We start from the raw sequence: 19,085 nt of genomic DNA, 5'->3' as shown, positions 1-19,085 counted from the left end.
GGCTGTTCCTTCCCCTCCATGTGGGCTTTAGCCCATGTGGGAACAAAGCCACAGCGTTCACCTCTCATTGCTTTATGCACACACACGCTCAGAGTGTGCAGCCAAGACCACAAGAACACCAACGAGGTGCCAAGGCTTTGATCACTCCCTCTTCCTGGCTCAGCACCACACTCTCCTGAGTTCACCTAATTAACCAGCAAGTCAATTTTACCCATTAGCTGCAGGTCATTCTCAGAAATTACAATCAAGTCTGCAGAAGCTCTGGGAACACAGGCAGGATCAGTGCCTCAGGAGAGGGAAGAACCACACTGCTCCCCTGTGTTCCAGACCACAAATTCACCTTTTGGCTGTTTGTCAGAATGAAAAGTGATGCCCAGCCAGGCAGAGCAGCTTTTCCTTTCACACCCTCCTTGTACAAGGTGGTAAAAGCAGATTCAGTGAGTTGCAAAGCTGGTGCATGGTGAGCTACACTGCAAATCTTACTGAATGCTCTGCAGGGGAAAAGTTTTACCAGGTTGTCTGCAGAGGCAGGATCAGGAAAGGGAACTGCAGTGATGGAAGGTGAGAACTGAAAAGGAACTGGACACATGGCATTGGCCCATGACACATCTGCCTTTATTTGGCTGTCAGTGAGTAAATCAAGGATCAAATTTCCAGTTATGGATGTATAGGCATATATATATATATAAAACAGGAACAGTAAGAAAATAAAATCAATAAAATTAATAGAAATTAACATGGGAGGTCACTATTGAAATCCAAAATCTAGACAGAAAATTTACTTACAAACACTGATAAAGGACACAGGTCTCAGCCTTCCAAACTCTGAAATGTTCCAAATTAATTTAGTTAGCATTTCTCCAGAATTAACTGCATCACCAGGCAACTGAGGCTCCAGAATTTGCATCTCTCTGGGAAGGATGTGACCAAAGAAATGATGGGCTGTTCCTATAAAGGAGCTGAATTCTGCCTTGGCACCTTGTAAAACCCTTCCCTGCACACACTGAGTTCTCATTAAAGCCACATCCCTGAGAATTGAGCATCTTTTACTGCCTAAGGCCAGGCTGGATGGGATTGTGAGCAACCTGCTCCAGTGGAAGGGGGGTTGGAACTGGGTGATTTCCAGTTAAGCAATGGTGCTGCAGGAACAGAAGGAATAAACTGTTCTCTGTGCTCAGCAGAGACAGGACAAAGAACAAGGAGCTCGAACTGCAGCTCAGGCCCTTGATATCAGAGTGCAAAAGGCTCCCTGCAGCAGCAGCTGGGCACTGCAGAAAACTGCCCACACAAACCACGGCAGCTTCTAAGATCCTGGAGAAGTGTGGGGAGAGCTGGGGAAAGGAAGGCTGCCTCTCACAGTCTCTTCCATCCATTTGTGCAAGGGTATAAAAATCCCAGCAAGCTTTGATTTCATCCCTGGAAAGGGACCCACAGTCCCGGCCCGGCCCCACCGAACACCCTCCTCCCTCCCATGGCCGAGGGGAGCCGAGTCCCCGCCCCTCTCTGGGGAATCGCTGCCTTTCCCCTCTGAAATTTGAATAGACCTCGCTTAAAAGACAACAGAACTCCCTTCAGAATGATTTGTTTAATGGTTTAATGAAGTCACCACTAACGCACTGCTTAAATCCAGACTTCGACCTTCTTTTTCCTAGAAAGATGGGGAAAAAAAGAGAAATCTGTGACTCCATGATGGTTTGGAATAAGCAGTTCAAAAAATGAAGCTGGCAATACGTTTTCTGCTGCATCAAACCAATATAAAATTACATGTTAGTGGAGCATCTGGGATTGAATGTGAACCCAAGAAGATTGCCAGGAATCCCTGGGGTGAGGGATTCCTGTCACCCTGCCCATGTCAGAGCAGAGCTTTGCTCAGCCCTGGTTGGGAATGCTGTGGGGCTCAGGGATTACTGAAATCTGGCTCTTGTCATTTGCCTCTCAGAGACCCCAGACTGCAAATCCCAGCTGAAACTCCTCCTGATGCTGATACACAGATTAACTCTCTTCAGCCTGTCCCCATCTCCACAAAATTCACAGGGATGGGGAAGAGGCAGAGGCACAACCACAACTGTGACTCTTCTGCTCCTTGTCCAACACTGGAGAGCACTGATTTTTATTTGCTAGGAAAAACCTCATCCAAAAATCTCAGCACTTTTGTTTATTTCTCCAGCTGGCACAGAGAGGAGGAGAAAACAAATGAAAGAGGCTTAAAAAGTGGATTTTTGATAAACTAGGAATAAAAAATAAAAGAAGATACCATAGACTCAGAATGTGGATCCCTTTCCAAAGGTGGAAAGGGATCTCTGGAGGTGATCTGGGCCAAACCCCACACTCAAGCATGGTCACTCAGGACTGTGTCCAGACAACTTTAGAATATCTCCAAGGATGGAGACTCCACAAGCTCTGAGACTGTCACAGTGAAGAAGTGTTCCCTTCTGTTCATTTGGAAAACAATATTCACAAATGCAGGAAGTTCACAAAAGCAGGCAAGCTGCTCCACATGCCAGCTTTATTAATGTTTTCTATAAATCATTAAATGTGCAGTTTGAGTTTAAAAAGCTGCTCATTGAATTAATTTTTCTTTTGACTCTGTTACAGCCTTTGATTAAATACTGTGACCTACTGCAGAAACTTTTCCTTTGGCACTCTCAGGTGGAGCTACACAAAACCAACAGCTACTGTGCCAATGAAAATAAACAATGTGAAATACTCACAGCTCTGTATTCCAAGAACATTTCTTTGAAAGCCAGAAAGTCTGTAAATGTGAGAAGCAGATCAAATATATCACCTGGCATTTCATCTTTGTGTTGTCTACAGAGAAAAAGAAGTTGGGGAATGAGAAAATTGTGTGAGGAAAATTTGTTATTTTTAAAATGGTACAAGGTCAAAAAGGACAAGTAGAATGATATCAGTATTTAAACAAGAATATTATTGCAGGTTATCATACAGCAAAACTGCAGCCAAATATCACCAGGCAGTATTTCCAATCCAACTCCATTGTTAAATTTATCTAAATCAAAGACCTATGAGTATCATATCAGTCCTTGAAAACCTGACCTGTTTATTTAAGAAACATTAAAAATTAACCAGATTCAAATATTTTAAGATGCTTGGTTCCCAATGACACTTGATTTTCTTATTCAAGGGGAAAACCAGTGATCTTTCAAAAGCAACTCTTCAGGGAGCAGGTTAAGCTAAAATGACCCAATGCAAAAGCTGAACACAAACCAAACTCTTCTCTGGATGCTCCACATGAAAACTGCAATTAAGGAATTCAACCACATGACTGAAACACCACCAGGCTACTGAGGTGCCTGGAAGAGTTAAGACACAACCTTTTAAGGGTCTGGCTTCAAAGTGACAAGAAATACAAAAATCCTCCAGTGCTCTCAGTCTGATTTTTCTTCCTACCCCTTCAAACCAAATATATTTCAGCAGGATAATTCAGAAATTTACAGTTGCAGGACATGCTGAAGGCAAGAAAAGTAGTCAGCCACAGCCAGCATGAACACTTCTATTTTAAGTTAAAGTAGAACCATTATCTAGAGTAAAAACAGCCAAAAATCTAAGCTTTAATCTAGATAAAAAGAACTGAGAGGCACACAACCTCAAGCAAAAGCAAAGCAGAGACTTACTGCAATGACACTGTGAAAGCAACCATATCAAACCCACGGATCCGATCGAGCAACTTCTCTTCAATGTATTTCTCTACTAAAGAGATCTGAAAAAAACCCAGACAAACCACCCCAGTAAGACCACAACAATTTCAGAGGCAGATTTCAAACAGCATCCTTACACTGACACCTTCCTGACACTGCAGATTCCTCAGGGGGTGCTGCTGGTTCTGCTCTCACACCAGCCCTGAGGCACAGAGCTGCACATTTTTTGCTGGGGATCTTGGGGAGAACAAACACTGACTATTTCTATCTAGTAACAAATATTTGTATCTAGAAACAAATATTTTTCCAGCTCATTTAATAGTACTGAATAGTAGACTGGTCTAGTTTCTTGATTATGCTTTGCATGAAGAATGTGATAGAATTATCCAATACAAGAAATAAAACAACTGGAAAAGAAGAAACTTTGTTTGCACACATGCTAAACACATTATTTACTACAGCAATTGGCTAAATTTCTATGCAAGCGAGCTACACAACTTCCAAAAAAAAAAAAAAGAGAAAATTCACAAAAATTCACAAAATTTTCCCAATTACACTTGATTTTCTTATTCAAGGGGAAAACCAGTGATCTTTCAAAAACAAGCTCTTCAGGAAGCTGGTTAAACTAAAATGACCCAATGCAAAAGCTGAACAGAACCCAAACTCTTGTAATTCTAGAAAATTTTGTGTGAAACAATGAGAAAGGACCCTAAGGCTTCAGAAAAAACCTTTTTGCTCACAGATCATGGCTGTGCTTCTGAAGGAAACAGCAACTTGTTGGGATCTGCTCCATGTAAGCCCGGTATTTTATAAAGGGAGAACTACATTTAAAAAAAATAAGAAAAATAGGAAAAGGTATCTTACATATTCATTAAAAATGTCTGTATAGATGAGCTTGTTTTCTTCTGAGTCATCAAACTCCTGGTAGTGCTTCTCCAAAAAATTCCTCTGTATTAACTGGAAATCATCATCTGGGCCATGACAGAAAAGCAGCACAGAGTGAGGAGTTTAGTCATTCTTTCTGTAACACAAACCCCACATTCACTGGTCCTCTGCTTCCCTGCTGCAAGCACAGAGCCCTGCACACGTGCAGAGTTCATCACATCAGCCCCACAGCTGCTGCCAAAGCACCACTTCTGACCCATCTGGGAGAGAACAGAGGCTGATGGTGAAATATTACCAAAACAGTCCTGCTGCTCTACATTTATTAATAGTTATTTATTCTCAACCTCTTTTTGCTCTGGCTCTAAAGTCAGCAAAACATCTGTGTTTTTTAATAAGTGAATACCTCTTTTCTACAAGAACTCTAAGGTTTTGTCTTTGAATTTAAAAATATTAGTGAAATTCCCAGATTAAATTTTCAATTGCCAAATAATTTTTTTCCAGTTGTGGAAGAAAAGAAGAGTAAAAATAAACACAGTAGGTTACCATGGAATTCCACAAAACAGATATAAATAAAAAGTTTACTTATGAACACTGGTAAAGGACACCAGGCACAGCTTTCCAAACTCTGAAATGTTCCAGATTAATTTAGTTAGCATTTCTCTAGAATTAACTGCATCACCAGGCAACTGAGGCTCCAGAATCTGCATCTCTCTGGGAAGGATGTGACCAAAGAAATGATGGGCTGTTCCTATAAAGCAGCTGATGGCTGATCAGCATGAATTCTGCCTTGGCACCTTGTAAAATCCTTCCCTGCACACACTGAGTTCTCATTAAAGCCACATCCCTGAGAATTGAGCATCTTTTACTGCCTAAAGCCAGGCTGGATGGGACTGTGAGCAGCCTGCTCCAGGGGAAGGTGTCCCTGCCCATGGCAGGGGGGGTCAGTGATCTTTAAGGTCCTTCCAACCCAAACCATTCTGTGATTCTGTGACCATCCTTGTGCTTTAGGGCTGGATACACAGAAATAGGGCTCCCCATTCCTGCAGCTTTCAGTCCTGGAACAGAACCAACCCTCAATAGAACCAGCTTTATATCAGAGTGCAAAAGGCTCCCTGCAGCAGCAGCTGGGCACTGCAGAAAACTGCCCACACAAACCATGGCAGCTTCTCAGAACATCCTGGCAGAGATGTCAGGAGAAGCCTGGGCAGAGCTGGGGAAGGGAAGGCTGCCTCTCAGCCTCTTCCATAAAAATCCCAGAAAGCTTTGATTTCTCTGTGAGATGCACAAGCATCTTTACTGTTTCTCTAAGAAGCAGTGTGCTGCAGTGATGTGGAGAATAATTTTCAAGAGTCACAAGCACACAGAAGAATTTTATTTATATTTTTACTACACTACCAGGTAGGAAAGGAAGGAAAATCTCTATGAAGCAGGCAGGGGCTCTGTGTGTTGGCTAATTAACAGAAGAGTTATCTGGCAACATGTTTAACAGCCCTGCTGTTGTCTGTACCTACTTGCAAACCTTACCCATTATGATGTCCTCCAGATAGCCAACAACTGCATCAAACTCATCAGAAGTGGTGGAGCTGAAAGCAAAAGAAAAAAAATATATTTTAACCACAGCAGAAATTAAAGCTAAAATTAAAAAGTGTTAACAAAAGCCTAAGTACAAATAAACAAATAAACCCAGTAATTACAAGATAACTGAAAAACTTCCCAGTTTCAACCTACAAAGCAATCCCTGGCACTGATGAGAAGATTGCTCCATGGAGATTCTCATCAGGCCTCTCCTCTATTTCCTCCCAGTAAGGTGCCTAATTGCAAGAAAGAATAAATGTTGTTTTACTGGCATTACTGTCAAGGTAATTCTAGTTCTGGTGCAAAAGAATGTAAAGAGTGTAATTAGAACAGCAAATTAAACCTTTTCCAACCCACAAATCCCAGCTGCTACCAGTTTCACTACTCATTCCTGCACATGGTGATCACAGAACTGTAGAGACTCTAGAGAATATTTTGAAATATTTGGTCCTGTGGAACAACTTAAACTGAGTGTATACACAAGTATTACATAACTGAAGAAACTTCAATATTTTTCTTATGCAAGAAACATCCTTATATGATCCAAATAAATGGGATAATCTCCTAAAGTTATTCCATCATGAGCAAATATTAAACACCATTATGGATCTGAATTAATCCAGGGAAGAAATTCTTTGGTGCCAGCATCAGGAGTCTGGATCTATTACTGTGCATCTTGTTCAGACACAGTAAATAATCCACAGGATGTCTTTGGCATTCACAGCTCTTTAGTGGGAGATGAACTCTTCCTATTTCCTCCAAGGGATGAAAGACAAACTTTTCTCACATGTGAGGGAAAGAAGTCTCAAAGAAACAGGGATATTTGTCTTTAAGAAAAAAAATCACTTCGATCAGTGAAAGCATCATTTAAATTCAATGGAATGTCTCTTTCTCATCAGTAAACAGAGTAGGATAACCCTTCAGACAAAGTTTTGAAAATCTCATTAAAGTTGCTTTACCATTAGAGAATACTCCAGTGAAATTAATCCAACAGCAGTTGAGCCGACAGCTTAACTATAATCAGGCTCGATCTGATCAGGAAAAATTAAGGGATCTTTAATTTCCACAGGCTTCTGCTCAGCGAGGATACCCTGGCAGCAGCATTGCTGCTCCGGGGAGGGGAGCGGAGCCGGGGCCGGGCACAGCCCGCGAGAGGGCGGCACAGGGCGGCAGCGGGGACACCGCGGGCAGCTCAGCCGGGCTCAGGGCTCCCCTCGGCGTGCGCTGACTCTGCCAGCGATAATTTCCACTCTTTTACCCCCTCCAAATAAATGCTACTGCTACTTCTGCAGCTTATCCTAACAGCAACGGAGAAAGTGTTAATTTAAACCCTGGCTGAAGTCTGTGCGAGTAACAGAACCAAAGAACCCGATTCCATCTCTTTATACAACACACGGGGTATCCACACACCTACAGAGACACGAGCTCACCAACTCTGAGGTTTGATTCCCTGCCACCTACCCAGACTGGGCCAGCACACTGCACTGCTGAGGCAGCCCTGGCACTGGCCTTTGCTCTGAGTCTGGGGCTGAAAGAGTTAAATCCATGCATGGCAGAGACACACATTCCCTTCTGCCACATCTCTTGGGAGAAGAGTATGGCAGACACTTGTGGGGTGAAGCAGCAGCTTAGCACCTGCCAGGGGGAAATTCGGCGGAGGTCACCTGTGGATGGGCTCAGTTTTAGGAGGAGAAGACTCAAGCAGAGGAAGTCTCCTCTCAGGATCAGTGACATAAGACAACAAACACTCTGAAAAGAAATTCTGAATTTAAAATGAACACCAGAAAAAGCAATTCCCAGCCTTTACAAGGCTTGCTCTGATCCCTCAGCACAGCTACACTGACCACAGTGATATTTAGTTTGACTTCACCTAAACTCTGTACTGATGTTATTCCCTCTTGCAGCTTTGCATTCTGCACCTTTGTTCTGCTAAGAGGCAGAATCTGCTAAAGAGTGTGGTGTCAATTCATTCCTGTAATTATATTCCTATCAAGATTTTTAATCAGCGATTAGCTTATTGAAATCTGACACATGAGAATGCAGCATACTCACGTGGCTACACCCAAACTTTCTCCATCTGAAGTCTCCATTGCTCCTGCCTAGCCAGAGTGGAGATGTATGTTTCAGCTGTTAGTGGTTATTTCTTCTTTTTGACCCAAGTGCTAAGGAATAACATGACTTAGTGTTAATACAAATCAATTGCTGAACTGCCATATATTTCCTGAAGAGCAAATTGGGAGATAAATTTTAATTCTTAAACACAGGAATTCCAACACCACATTCTTCCAAAATGATTGCTGTTTTTTTGTAATAACCTAAATAATCTAGAGACTTTCTCTGCCCATTCAGAGAACAGGCTCAAAATACAACCAGACCCTATAAAAGGGTTTTGAGTCACCTCTCCATCTTTTCTCCCGAAACATCTCTGACTGACCATTATAGAAATAAAGCCAGATAAGATAAGAGCGTCACCCTGCTCTAGTGTGTCCCAGAGCAGCTTTGGACAGAGATCCCAGGGGCTGCGTCCTGGCTGGACACTCGGGCCCAAGGCTGTGAGTGGGCGCTGGGGACAGGGCACACCGGGGATGGGGCACACCGGGGATGGGGAACACCGGGGACGGGGCACCGCGGGCACAGGGCACACCGGGCACAGGGCACACGGGTCCCCGGGGCCGCTGGCGACAGGACCCCGCTGCTCCCGCCAGGCTTCCCCCACCGCCAGCCCTCAGAGCAGCCCCGGGCCATCCCCGCGAGCCTGGCGGGAGCCGAGCGCGTCCCTCGCCTCCCCAGCCTCAGTCCCGGCGAGGGCGGGCACAGCCCTCCAGCCCTGCCCCTCCCCAGACAGCCAGCCAGTCCGCCACACTCCCTCCCGCCCCTCAAAGGGACCCGGGGTAGCGGGCCATCACCGTCCCTGTCTGCACAAGGCGGTGCCATCCCGCCGTTCCCGGAGCGCCGGCCCCGTGTCCCGCTCCCGCGGCCCCGCGCCCCCGCCCGCACCCACCGCCCTCAGGCCGGCGCGCAGCCCCCTCCCCTCGGGCCGTCTCCTGGGGAACGCGCTCTTCCGCCCCGCCCGCAGCCAATCACAGCGCCGCTCCGGCCCGCCGGGCCCGCCCCCGGCCCGCTCGTCCAATCAGAGCGCGGCGGGGGCTGCGCGGGAAGGCGGCGCCGCCGCCATGGCGGGTCGGGGAGCGCGTCCAGCGCCGGGCCGGGCCCTGTGGGGGGAGAGAGGAGACAACAGTATTTGCTTGTTAATGGCAGCGGTAGAGTGGGCTCCGAGGGTTGGGGACAGCCGCAGCTGCTGCAGCCCAGCGACCAGCGCGATAACCTGCCCGCCCACAGCACCAATGTCCCACCCGAGCGCATAGATGCACCGCAGTCGAAAAGGAATTAAAGAACAACAAGCAGCCTTCAGGATGTTTTTATTGTTGAATGGACAACTTTGCTACAATTCGTTTCCCCCTGTGAGGGCCTGTGGAGTCGGCCCCTCCCGTCCCTGTCCCCAAAGCTCCGGGGGTGCAGGGAGCGGGGCTGACACCGCACCCGGCCTGACAGCCATGGCCCCGGCCCGCATGACGGCACAGGGTACAGCCTTTCCCTCTGTGAAATGAACAGGACAGTTCTCTGCAACACAGCTTCCTCCTCCGCCACCGCTGGCTCCCTCTGCCCTGCACCAGCTGCATGGAAGACGGTCTGGGGCAAAATTTTCCAAAGCATTCACATCTTTTCTGTCATACAGGCACTTAGTCCCATGTCCACAAAGGCAGCGAGGCTCTAAGGTCACCTGCGTTCCAAGGGGACAGCAGATGCCCAGAAGCCATTGTGGACTTGGGCCTGAAGACCTTAATCTCATACAGCAGTTGATACAAATTAGGAGTCCTAGGCACTTCTGAAAATTTTACCTCAGTTAATCCTGGCCAGGGAAACCAAAGCCCTGAAATTACTAGACTCTATTAAGGCAGAGTTCAAAATGGTTCTGTCCCACCTCTTCCCCAAAGTATGATTTGTAACTTTGTACCTTAGGGATAAAAAGGTCATAATTGCATTTGGAAGCGCTTAGAACTTCATTTCAAAGTGATTCTGAATTTTTAACACCCTTGTGGCAGTGATGGAGCTCATGTTTGCTCACTGAGCTGGAAGGGACTCGGCCCTGACAAAACATGGATACAGCAAAACATTGTAAAGTACACTCAGCAAGGAAATGAGATCCCTGTGGCACAGATTTGCCAGCCTGACTTAAATCAGACCAGGCATCCAAGGTGGAAGAGAATCCACATTTTAGCAAAAACAGTAACCAGCACTCTGCTGCTGGATTCAGTCTACATTTGGACAAAAGTCAATGTGAAAACGATGGACAGAACTTTCCTAATTCACACATCTCTGGATGAAGTTCAGCACCCTTGAGTCAGCAAAGGCAGAAGGCGAAAGGAGTTGCTGGAGAGCTGGGTTCTGGGACCTGTGTGCAGAGCTCTCAGCTCCTGCTGAGGTCTGTAGGAAGCCAGAGTGCTCAGCAGGCTCTGCTTTGTTAGTACTTCATAGTACAATAAAGATAATAAATGATTTTAAAAATAAGCTACATCACACCATGAGAATTCACTACAACAGCCTCTGCTGCTGAATCACTGCCAAGAAGTGGGATGGTTTTGGTGTAAGTTGTGTGTGAATTAGTAAAGTTCTACTATACACACAGATATTTTTAAAAAAATCAACCGGTGCAAGACTTGGAAGAGACCGAGTCATATCCTCAGTTGGTGCAAAATAAGCAGAACCCCACCTATTTTTGTGCTACTTCACTGACACCAGCTATGAACCCTGATTCCTTGTAGAAACCTAGTAAAAGTCAAGAGCTGCCTACTGAAGTGCATCCTTAACATACAAACATCACAAATGTGTAATTAAAGTGGAGCAGAGATTCCCACTGTATGATCCCTACCAAAAATAGGAAGTGTGGCCCCAAACCTGCTCAGAGCAGGACTGACAAGTGGCAAGCAAGGTGCATTTTTAAGGAGTTAAGAATAAGACTGAAATTGCTATCCAAATAACCTTGTTTTAAATAAATGGGTCAAGAACTCTCCTCTAACATTTTAAGATATATTCACCTTGGAAAAATTGAGCTAACTTTCAAAAACAACACTGATTAAAAAAGATGTTCGATGATACCTTAAAAAATACCCAGAATATCAAATTAATTCCAGTCCAGCATTATAATTAGTTAAGAATACCTCCTGAAAATTATAACCTCACAAAAAAATGTGGGTACCGAAGTTAAAAGTATCAGAAACATTATGTACTTGAAAATACCACTGATCTTTTAACATTTAAAAACAAATCAGAACATTCTTTGGAATCACCAAGTTATTAAAACCTGTGAGTTTCTCTACAGTCTCCACACTGTCTTTTCAATCAGTCTGTGTACAGATTCAGTCTTTGAGCAGTTTAATATCTGAAAATACAGAGTCTCTGACCAGCAGGAGGCTACATTAAACAGGAAAACATTGGCATTCTCTTTTTAGCACTGACTTCTGCCAAAAATAGAGACTTTCGAGCACAAGACAGCACGGCCCTGTTTTAGGAAATACTTATTTTCTCTTCTTTTCTAAAATGCATTGTATGTGTACTTCCAGTGCAAATCTTTTCAGCACTTGCGACAGGCGAGAAGGAAAAGGGGAAGAAGAGACAACTCCCTCTGCTCTTGCTCAGAGGAACCAATAGCCAGAGCTCCTGACTGCTGAATCCAGCTCCCAGTGCTGGCAGCTGGGAAGAGCTTATTAAAGATTTCAGTTTTAACATAAACAGATTACAGGTTAGCATGAAATCTGGCCGTGGCTATGGTTCTATGTGCATAAGGATTGGTTAGAGATGCTTTCCCCTTTCAGTATTGGTTGGAGTTCTTTAAAAACAAGTCTGTGGTGTTTCTCCACGTGTGTCATGAAATGTGAGAGATCTGTCTGACTCGGGTTTGTATTTCCTGTCGACACAAAGGGCAGGTCTCCAATTGCAAGGCACACTCCATGCACAGGTCACTGAAGGAGAAGAAAAACCAGTTAAAGCCTGCTTTTACAGTATGAAAAACTAATCAACAACAACAAAATAACACAAGCAGTTAAAGCCTGCTTTTACAGCATGAAAAACTCACCAACAACAACAACAAAATAACACCAAGCACTAAGCAGTTTAGTCAGCCTGCCAGAGGCACAGTCAAGCCCCTCAGTGTGGAGATTAGGCATTGCAAGTCAGGTGTGGTGGATCCATTTAGAGGCTTTGAGGAGCTCCTGCTGCTCAGCATCTCCCAGACCTGCAGCTGCTCAGGATCCCACTTCCCTGAGCTCATTAATCCTTGCACTCACTCTGGTCTGGAGAGCAGCCCCAGTGCCCTGCAGCAAATTCTCCAATCCAGGCACATCTCTTTTAACTTTCCAGCATCTAGACACAGGGCAAGACTCCTTCCATGAGTGCTCCAAAACTCTAAGGAATTGGACTTAACTGGATTTATTTCCCAGTAGGCTGCTTAAAGGCAGAAAAGTGCTATTATGGTATAATTCATACTGCTGGCTCATTTTTAGCTTTTAGAGGAATTTGTGACTTGAGACAATCCATTTGTTTAACATTTAATGAGTATGACTATATTATGAATTTTCTGCTCTCCTCACATGATCTGGATTTCACAGCCCCAGTATCAAGTACTAATCAGTAAAGTCTTTGACATCAGGGAAATAAGACTCAGTAGCCCAGGGCAGCACACAGATGTAGCCTCTGTGCTTCCCCAAATACACAACCAGGGGTTCCATCTGCTCAGGTGTAGGATGAGTGGCATAGTGGGAATACTGTGTTTAACCTCTACACATCACATCCTTAAAAGGAAGGAAGGTTATTTCCTTTGTCCTGGGGAGTCAATCAAGATGAGCAGGGACTGCACACAGCCTCATCTAAGCTGAGCATCACACACACATTTTCCTATTTCTTTGGATTTGGGTTTAAGGTTTTACCTGTGTCCACACGGCCTGAGTTCTGTGTCTGCTATCTCATCACAGCAAAGTGTGCAGCAGTTCTCTCTGATACTCACTTGCTTCAGCAAAGCCAGGCGCCTGTGTCTGAGGGGAGAGAGAGACCCCCCCCAAACATTAATTTGGCTCAAAGCAATTGATTCAAAACTATTCTGAGAATTGCATCAAGACCAACATAACACTTGTAGCAGTGCTACATCACACTGCTGATAAACATCAATCACAATTGCCCACAAAAAAAGGCTTAACACACTCACATACCTGCAAAACAATCTGATTCCCTATGCTGGTCTGTCAGAAAGGGACCAAGAGGGGATTAAATAACAATTCTCCTAGTTCCCACAGCTGAACCACTTACAGAAATTCTTTTGTACCTGGCAACTTTCAGGAGTTAAGAAAAAAACCCAAACAAATAAACCTCACAAACCCATGTATCAACAACATACAGAAACCCTATGATGCTCTAACAGAGTTTAAAAGAATACAACCAGAAAAATTAAATCAACATCCCAGTATGGCAACAGCCACAAGGGACAGAAAATAGGTAAAAATCCCTCATCTGATGAAATAAAGACATTTCCCAGCTGGAACACACACACAACACCCATCACAACTACTCAATGGCAGGGGATGTGTCTTGCCCCACACCAGATGCACTAAATTCAGCACAACTCTGCATGAGTTTATGTTAAATCCTGTGATGGATAATTAGGGCCCACTCATACAGGCCTTTGCCTTATCTCCTATCACTTTTTAGATGATCAAAGCTATCTTTTAATTTACAATTGGCTTATCATTTCCAAGCAGTTCAGGCTGTAGGGCAGGGATGATCTTTGTTTACACAAAGAACAACCGTGTCCAGCCCTGAATGGAGCCTTTCAGTGCTATTGCATAATGCAGGGTCTGTAGCACAGGAGGCCAAGTTTCACCAGTCAGGCATCAACAGGAAACCAGTTTCCCCCAGTTTTTTGTCTCTCATCTTTTGGCACAATCATTAACAGCTCTCACAGCTATTGCCTGAACATCAATCCCACTTGAGCATCAGCCAGAAACTACAAACCTCTCATTCAGTGTGGGACACTACCAAGACAGAAGAACACAAATTTGTACCTAACAGAAAATCTCAAAGACTACATCAGACTCTCACTTAAAGCACCTGCAGTCACAAGCAGAAATAATTTACTCTGGCTATAGGCAAGCACAAAATGATTTGGCAAGTTGCATTTGATTTTCTCTGCATAAATACAATATTCCAAGCCTCAAACTTTGCAAATGTGTGACTCCAACCCAGAAGTAAGGGGGTTTTTCTTCTTTTGTTTTTAAAGGTATTTAAGTACCTCAAATACACTTGATCAAAGCTAGATAATTCAAAACCAGTCTCTGAATGTTATTACAGCCAGGGGTACCCCCTCCAACAACATCACCCACACTTAATTAGTTACAATTTAAGATTATTTCAGTCACATACTGAAATCCAGGGTATACCACATAGATTACACTGTACAGTGTTACTGCTTATGTTCCAGTAAGTTATTTTATTACTAATAACTTGATTCACATGAGCTATTAGTTTTCATTCCTGCCAGAAGTTTGGTAAAAGCTAAAGAAGAATGTATCTAGACCTGTTTTTATCTGGGTTGAATTTTATTTAGGTGGGAAAACACTTCTAAATTTGAATAACCTTTGTCAGCACTGTCATTCAAAAATGGGGAAATTTTCATCAGGATCAGAAAAGGACAATTTCAAGACTTACAATCATTCAGCACCTCCATGCTGCCAACACCACTAATTAGGTCAATTTTAAATAGAACAACTTTTTTTAATTAACAGCATACCTCCTCAATCAGCCTAATAATCCTTAGATGGCAGAAGGTACTTCTACTAAAACAGCTTACTGTGTGGTACTAGGTCATTTTAATTAGCTTAATATTACAAAATATATTTTCATTTAATAAATTTTGGTTGCATATCTTCTGCCCTACTGATGAAACTGCACTGGACCCTATTGTCTCATCCTCTTAGGAGAGGAACCTATGGAAGTATGACCCCATAAGAAATAAATTTTGCTGAGTACAAGGCAAGACTTTGCATGCAGAGAAATAAAATGTTTCATGTCTGAGTTGCAAACCCACAAGGTAGGAGGATTACCTGGGTAAAATGATTTTCTCTTCTGCTGTGAGAAAGGCATGATCATTGAAGGTACTAAACTTCATTGGTGGTGGGTACTTGAAGGGTTTTGCCCCAAAGTTGAACTCACATTGTTGATAGGACATGAAACTTGCTGCAGCAAAAAATCCTGATCTGCAACATGATGAACAGGCATTTTAGAATGATTAAATAATAGCAGAGCTTTCAGACATGTTACTATTACCATTTGAAAATATACCCTGAGACAGAGACAAGTTTAATCCCAGTGTTTTGCAGCTAACTGGGAGAGCATCAAGCTGCAGCTGCACATACTTACCATGTTTAGTTCTCAACTCCTGAATTTACTGTTGGGATTTATCTGAATGTCTTAGTGAGTCAAATAAAGGCTGCCTACTGTGCAACTAGGATTAGTCACATTTAAAATCACAACTATCACCTCTCAAATTTACAGGAAGGGTATAAGTTCAGTAATACCCCAAGTTCTAACAAGTACTCAAGTTTATCAATTCCATACTCAAAGCACAGAGCACTAAAAGCTCAATAAAGAAGATACTCAGCAACTCTTTAAAGCGAACTACTCTTTGCCTGCATCTTGAACTTTATTCTGAGGAGAAATCATGGATGAAATTGTTAGCCTGGTAGGAATAACTGATAAAGTACTGTAATGTTTAATTAAACTGCTTTCTAAAGTATTACACCACCTTATCTTTTCTGAAGTAAAAGGCTGAACTTCCCTAGGAGAGTTAGAGGAGTTCACCATATGTTAATTTTAACAACAGTTGGCAAAATAAGCCCAACACCTGCCTGCAATGCTACCAAGAGACATCCTCTGATGAATATTCAATGTGCTGCTCCAGGAGCTGGCCCCAGTGAATGGCAGTCAGTTAACAAGCCCTCTCCAACATTTACCAGAAAGGCTTTGTTTTTCAGAAGATAAGTTCCTCAGGCACCAGAAAACTGTTCATCTTTGCTGCAGCCTCATCTATTTTAATGCTATGCTAATTAGACAGTATAAACCACTGAGCTGAACATACCTTTGGAAAGTCCAAGGTATTTGTTTTGGACCCTGAAATCCACCTGTAAAATTATATCCCTTTTACTGATTTCTAAGCAACTTTCAACAGGGAAACTTGCTTAATGATGGCTTCAGGTAAGTAAATATAAATTTACATCTCAAATTAAAAACTCTTCATATAATTAACACAATTATCCACAGAGGTCATGTCCTCCCAAATGAGCAGATACTTACACAGCAGATGAAAATACTTGCTTCTCAGCAGGAAGCTGGTTTCCATTTAAATAGAAGATCATTTGCTTTTCTTGCAAGTCTAGTAGAAATCCTATTGTGTCTCCTTACATGCAAAACAAAAATAATTTAAAGATTTAATTTCTGTTAAATGCCAACAGCCAAAACAGTTATTGTTTCAAGTATCACATATGTCACTGTGAGTTGTCTTACTTAAAAGGAACTGTTTGCAAAAGCACAAAAGAAGAAACATTGATACAGACAGTAACTAAAAAAAAACCCCAACCCAAACCAAAAAACCCAGAAGAAAATAGTAAAAAAATTAAGTATTTTAGTTTGCCAGAGCATTAATACTACATAGTTGTAGAAGTATTGCAGAGTATTTGCCAAAGCCAGAAGAAAGCTGCACTCTGTCACTCCTTGGCTATTTTACACCTGTTGAAAATAGACTTTAGCAAGTGGGTGTTCTGAGAAGAAATTTCCAATATGCTTGTGCTATTTATTTTTAAGAGGTGTTTTAATTTAGCCATCCTTGGGGGAAATTTTTAATAGAAGAGAAGGCGGCACAGTTCACACAAGCTTGGCATGCACAGAATCCTACCAAGATTTCAAAGCTGAGATCAAGAACAGAACTTTGCTGTCCAAGTAGTTATCCAAGAATTTAAAGTAAGCAAGACAGTGCAACTCCTCCTTAAAAAAGAAAAAAAAAAAGTCTAATTCAGAGATCAAGGTTTTTTCCCCTTCTCTAAAACAACTCTTCTAACCCAGAAAGGAAGATTTCAACCTTGTTGTGTACAACTACAAACAAGTGAATTTGTTTGTATGACTTGTTTGTACTTGTACAACTACAAAAAAGTCTAATGATTAAATGTCCAATGTTAATTTGTGCTATGATTTTCACTCTGCATTTGAAAAGAAAAAGTGTTTAACCAACAAGACTTTACACAGACTGGGGAACAAGAGTGTAGTGCCCACTGTGCCCATTTAAATCACAAAGACACAGCAATTATTAAACCTGTGTGATCGTCAGAATGAGGCAGGAACTGCTTTGTTCACACCAATGAACAGACACCTGCAAGGGGAAAGAATCCTGTGCAGAAATGCAGTTAGGATAAAGAGCAGCAGACAGAGTGAGTACCTTCTTTCCAGCAGGGATGGGAGTGTGGTTTACTTCGGGCGTTGTACCAGATCAGCTGCCGGCAGCCATCGTACGCGCAGGAGTATTCATCGTCCCCGATGCCGTAACCTTCCTTCAGAGACAGAGCACAACACCTCAGCCTGCAGCCATTCCCCACACTCAGCTAAAGCCTCTTTTCATTCACCTAAAACTGCTGGAACCCTGGAAACTCAGAATTTTGGACTTTCTGCACTGACAGGAGCTGACCCTGCATTTGACCTGAGGCCATGGAGAAGGCTTCCAAAATTGAAAGATAAAACTGGGATTGTGGGTATGGAGTTTGAGTAGAAGTGTGTAACACTACATGGTGGAAAATTTGGAGTTTAAGGTTTTAAAACATAGTAATATATATAAAGTAAGATGGAAATTTTAGGACTGAGACTGGTCCTTCTCCATGGGTTTGGGTGGTGTTGTGTAATTAGATGAAAAAGTCCACATTGTGGGGTGCAGGTGGTTGGTTATTGGTTAGAAGTCTGTTTTCAATCACCTAAACTGTTGGAACTCTGGAAACTGAGAATTTTGGACCTTCTGTGCTGACAGGAGCTGACCCTGCATTTGACCTGAGGCCGTGGAGAAGACTTCCAAAATTGAGTGATAAAACTGGGATTGTGGGTGTGGAGTTTGAGTAGAAGTGTGTAATATCACTTGGAGTTTAAGGTTTTAAAATATAGTAATGTATATAAAGCAAGATGGAATTTTTAGGGTGGAGGCTGGTCCTTTTTCACCTTCTCCATGGGTTTGGGTGGTGCTGTGTAATTAGATGAAAAAGTCATTGCGGGGCACAGGTGGTTGGTTATTGGGTTAAAAGTAAAAATAATTTAGGTGTTATTTCTTAATTATACAGTTTGTCCTTAAAAGGCCTTGAAGTGAAAGAGACAGGGCTCCATTTTGTAGTTTGTTAGTGAAGTGCTGTAGAACTCATGCTCCGAGAGTGTAACATAGATAAGAACTAATGAACATCTGAGCCCAAACCAGAAATACTGTCTTGTGCATCTAACCCCAAACTTGGAAGAAAAAATAAGCAAAGAATTGTCACTAAACCACTCTTTCAGGAGCAGGAATGGTTTCCTTCTGTCTCCCCCATGAAGGTAATATTTTTTTCAAACTAGTTTTAGTTTCATTTTCACATCAAAAGGGAATTTGTTGGGGTGAGGAGGAAAGGAGAAGGAGATATTGTTTGCAAAGTGTCTTCCATTCTCTGTGACCTCAAATCACTCCTGTCTGTTAAAGTATTTAAATGCCACAAGGCTAGTACCCAAACAGGTCAAATTTTTGCATCTTTAGAAGTCACCACAGAGTAACAGCCACTCTCTTATCTTGAAGTTCCAGTACCAAGCTTGTAATGTCCTCTCCTCAAGATATCCATGTGCCACCAGAACCCACAGTACACAAAGGGA

At 42.9% G+C, this 19,085-nt stretch overlaps 2 protein-coding genes across 4 annotated transcripts in view; both read right to left on the bottom strand.

Moving 5' to 3' along the window:
* Positions 1 to 1,580: 1,580 nt before the first annotated feature.
* On the bottom strand, positions 1,581 to 9,192 carry ARL2BP (ADP ribosylation factor like GTPase 2 binding protein). Of its 3 annotated transcripts, none has more exons than XM_054296336.1 (7): positions 9,118 to 9,192; positions 8,169 to 8,278; positions 6,066 to 6,124; positions 4,521 to 4,627; positions 3,633 to 3,718; positions 2,712 to 2,808; positions 1,581 to 1,648 (listed from the first exon to the last, which is right to left on the bottom strand). In XM_054296336.1, the coding sequence occupies exons 2-7, from the start codon at positions 8,204 to 8,206 to the stop codon at positions 1,586 to 1,588; spliced, it is 450 nt and encodes a 149-aa protein (XP_054152311.1). In that variant the 5' UTR covers positions 8,207 to 8,278; positions 9,118 to 9,192; the 3' UTR covers positions 1,581 to 1,585. The 3 variants fall into 3 exon arrangements, with proteins under 3 accessions (XP_054152311.1, XP_054152312.1, XP_054152313.1); XM_054296337.1 differs by lacking the exon at positions 9,118 to 9,192 and adding an exon at positions 9,023 to 9,092; XM_054296338.1 differs by lacking the exon at positions 9,118 to 9,192 and adding an exon at positions 9,003 to 9,020.
* A 504-nt stretch (positions 9,193 to 9,696) lies between these two features.
* RSPRY1 (ring finger and SPRY domain containing 1) overlaps positions 9,697 to 19,085 on the bottom strand; it is a 36,317-nt gene continuing 26,928 nt past the window's right edge. The window contains exons 13-17 of the mRNA XM_054269541.1: positions 17,650 to 17,761; positions 16,515 to 16,617; positions 15,266 to 15,418; positions 13,100 to 13,204; positions 9,697 to 12,136 (exon numbers count right to left, since the gene is read on the bottom strand). Of these exons, the coding sequence (XP_054125516.1) occupies positions 12,040 to 12,136; positions 13,100 to 13,204; positions 15,266 to 15,418; positions 16,515 to 16,617; positions 17,650 to 17,761 (570 nt within the window). The 3' untranslated portion in view covers positions 9,697 to 12,039. The remainder of the gene's footprint in view (positions 12,137 to 13,099; positions 13,205 to 15,265; positions 15,419 to 16,514; positions 16,618 to 17,649; positions 17,762 to 19,085) is intronic.

Source organism: Melozone crissalis, unplaced genomic scaffold, assembly GCF_028551555.1.
Source record: "Melozone crissalis strain CALT ecotype California unplaced genomic scaffold, PUWL_Pcris_2 ptg000007l_1, whole genome shotgun sequence".
Taxonomy (NCBI): domain Eukaryota; kingdom Metazoa; phylum Chordata; class Aves; order Passeriformes; family Passerellidae; genus Melozone; species Melozone crissalis.
The sequence above is the reverse complement of the archived record's forward strand: the minus strand, read 5'-3'. Positions and strand labels throughout refer to the sequence as shown.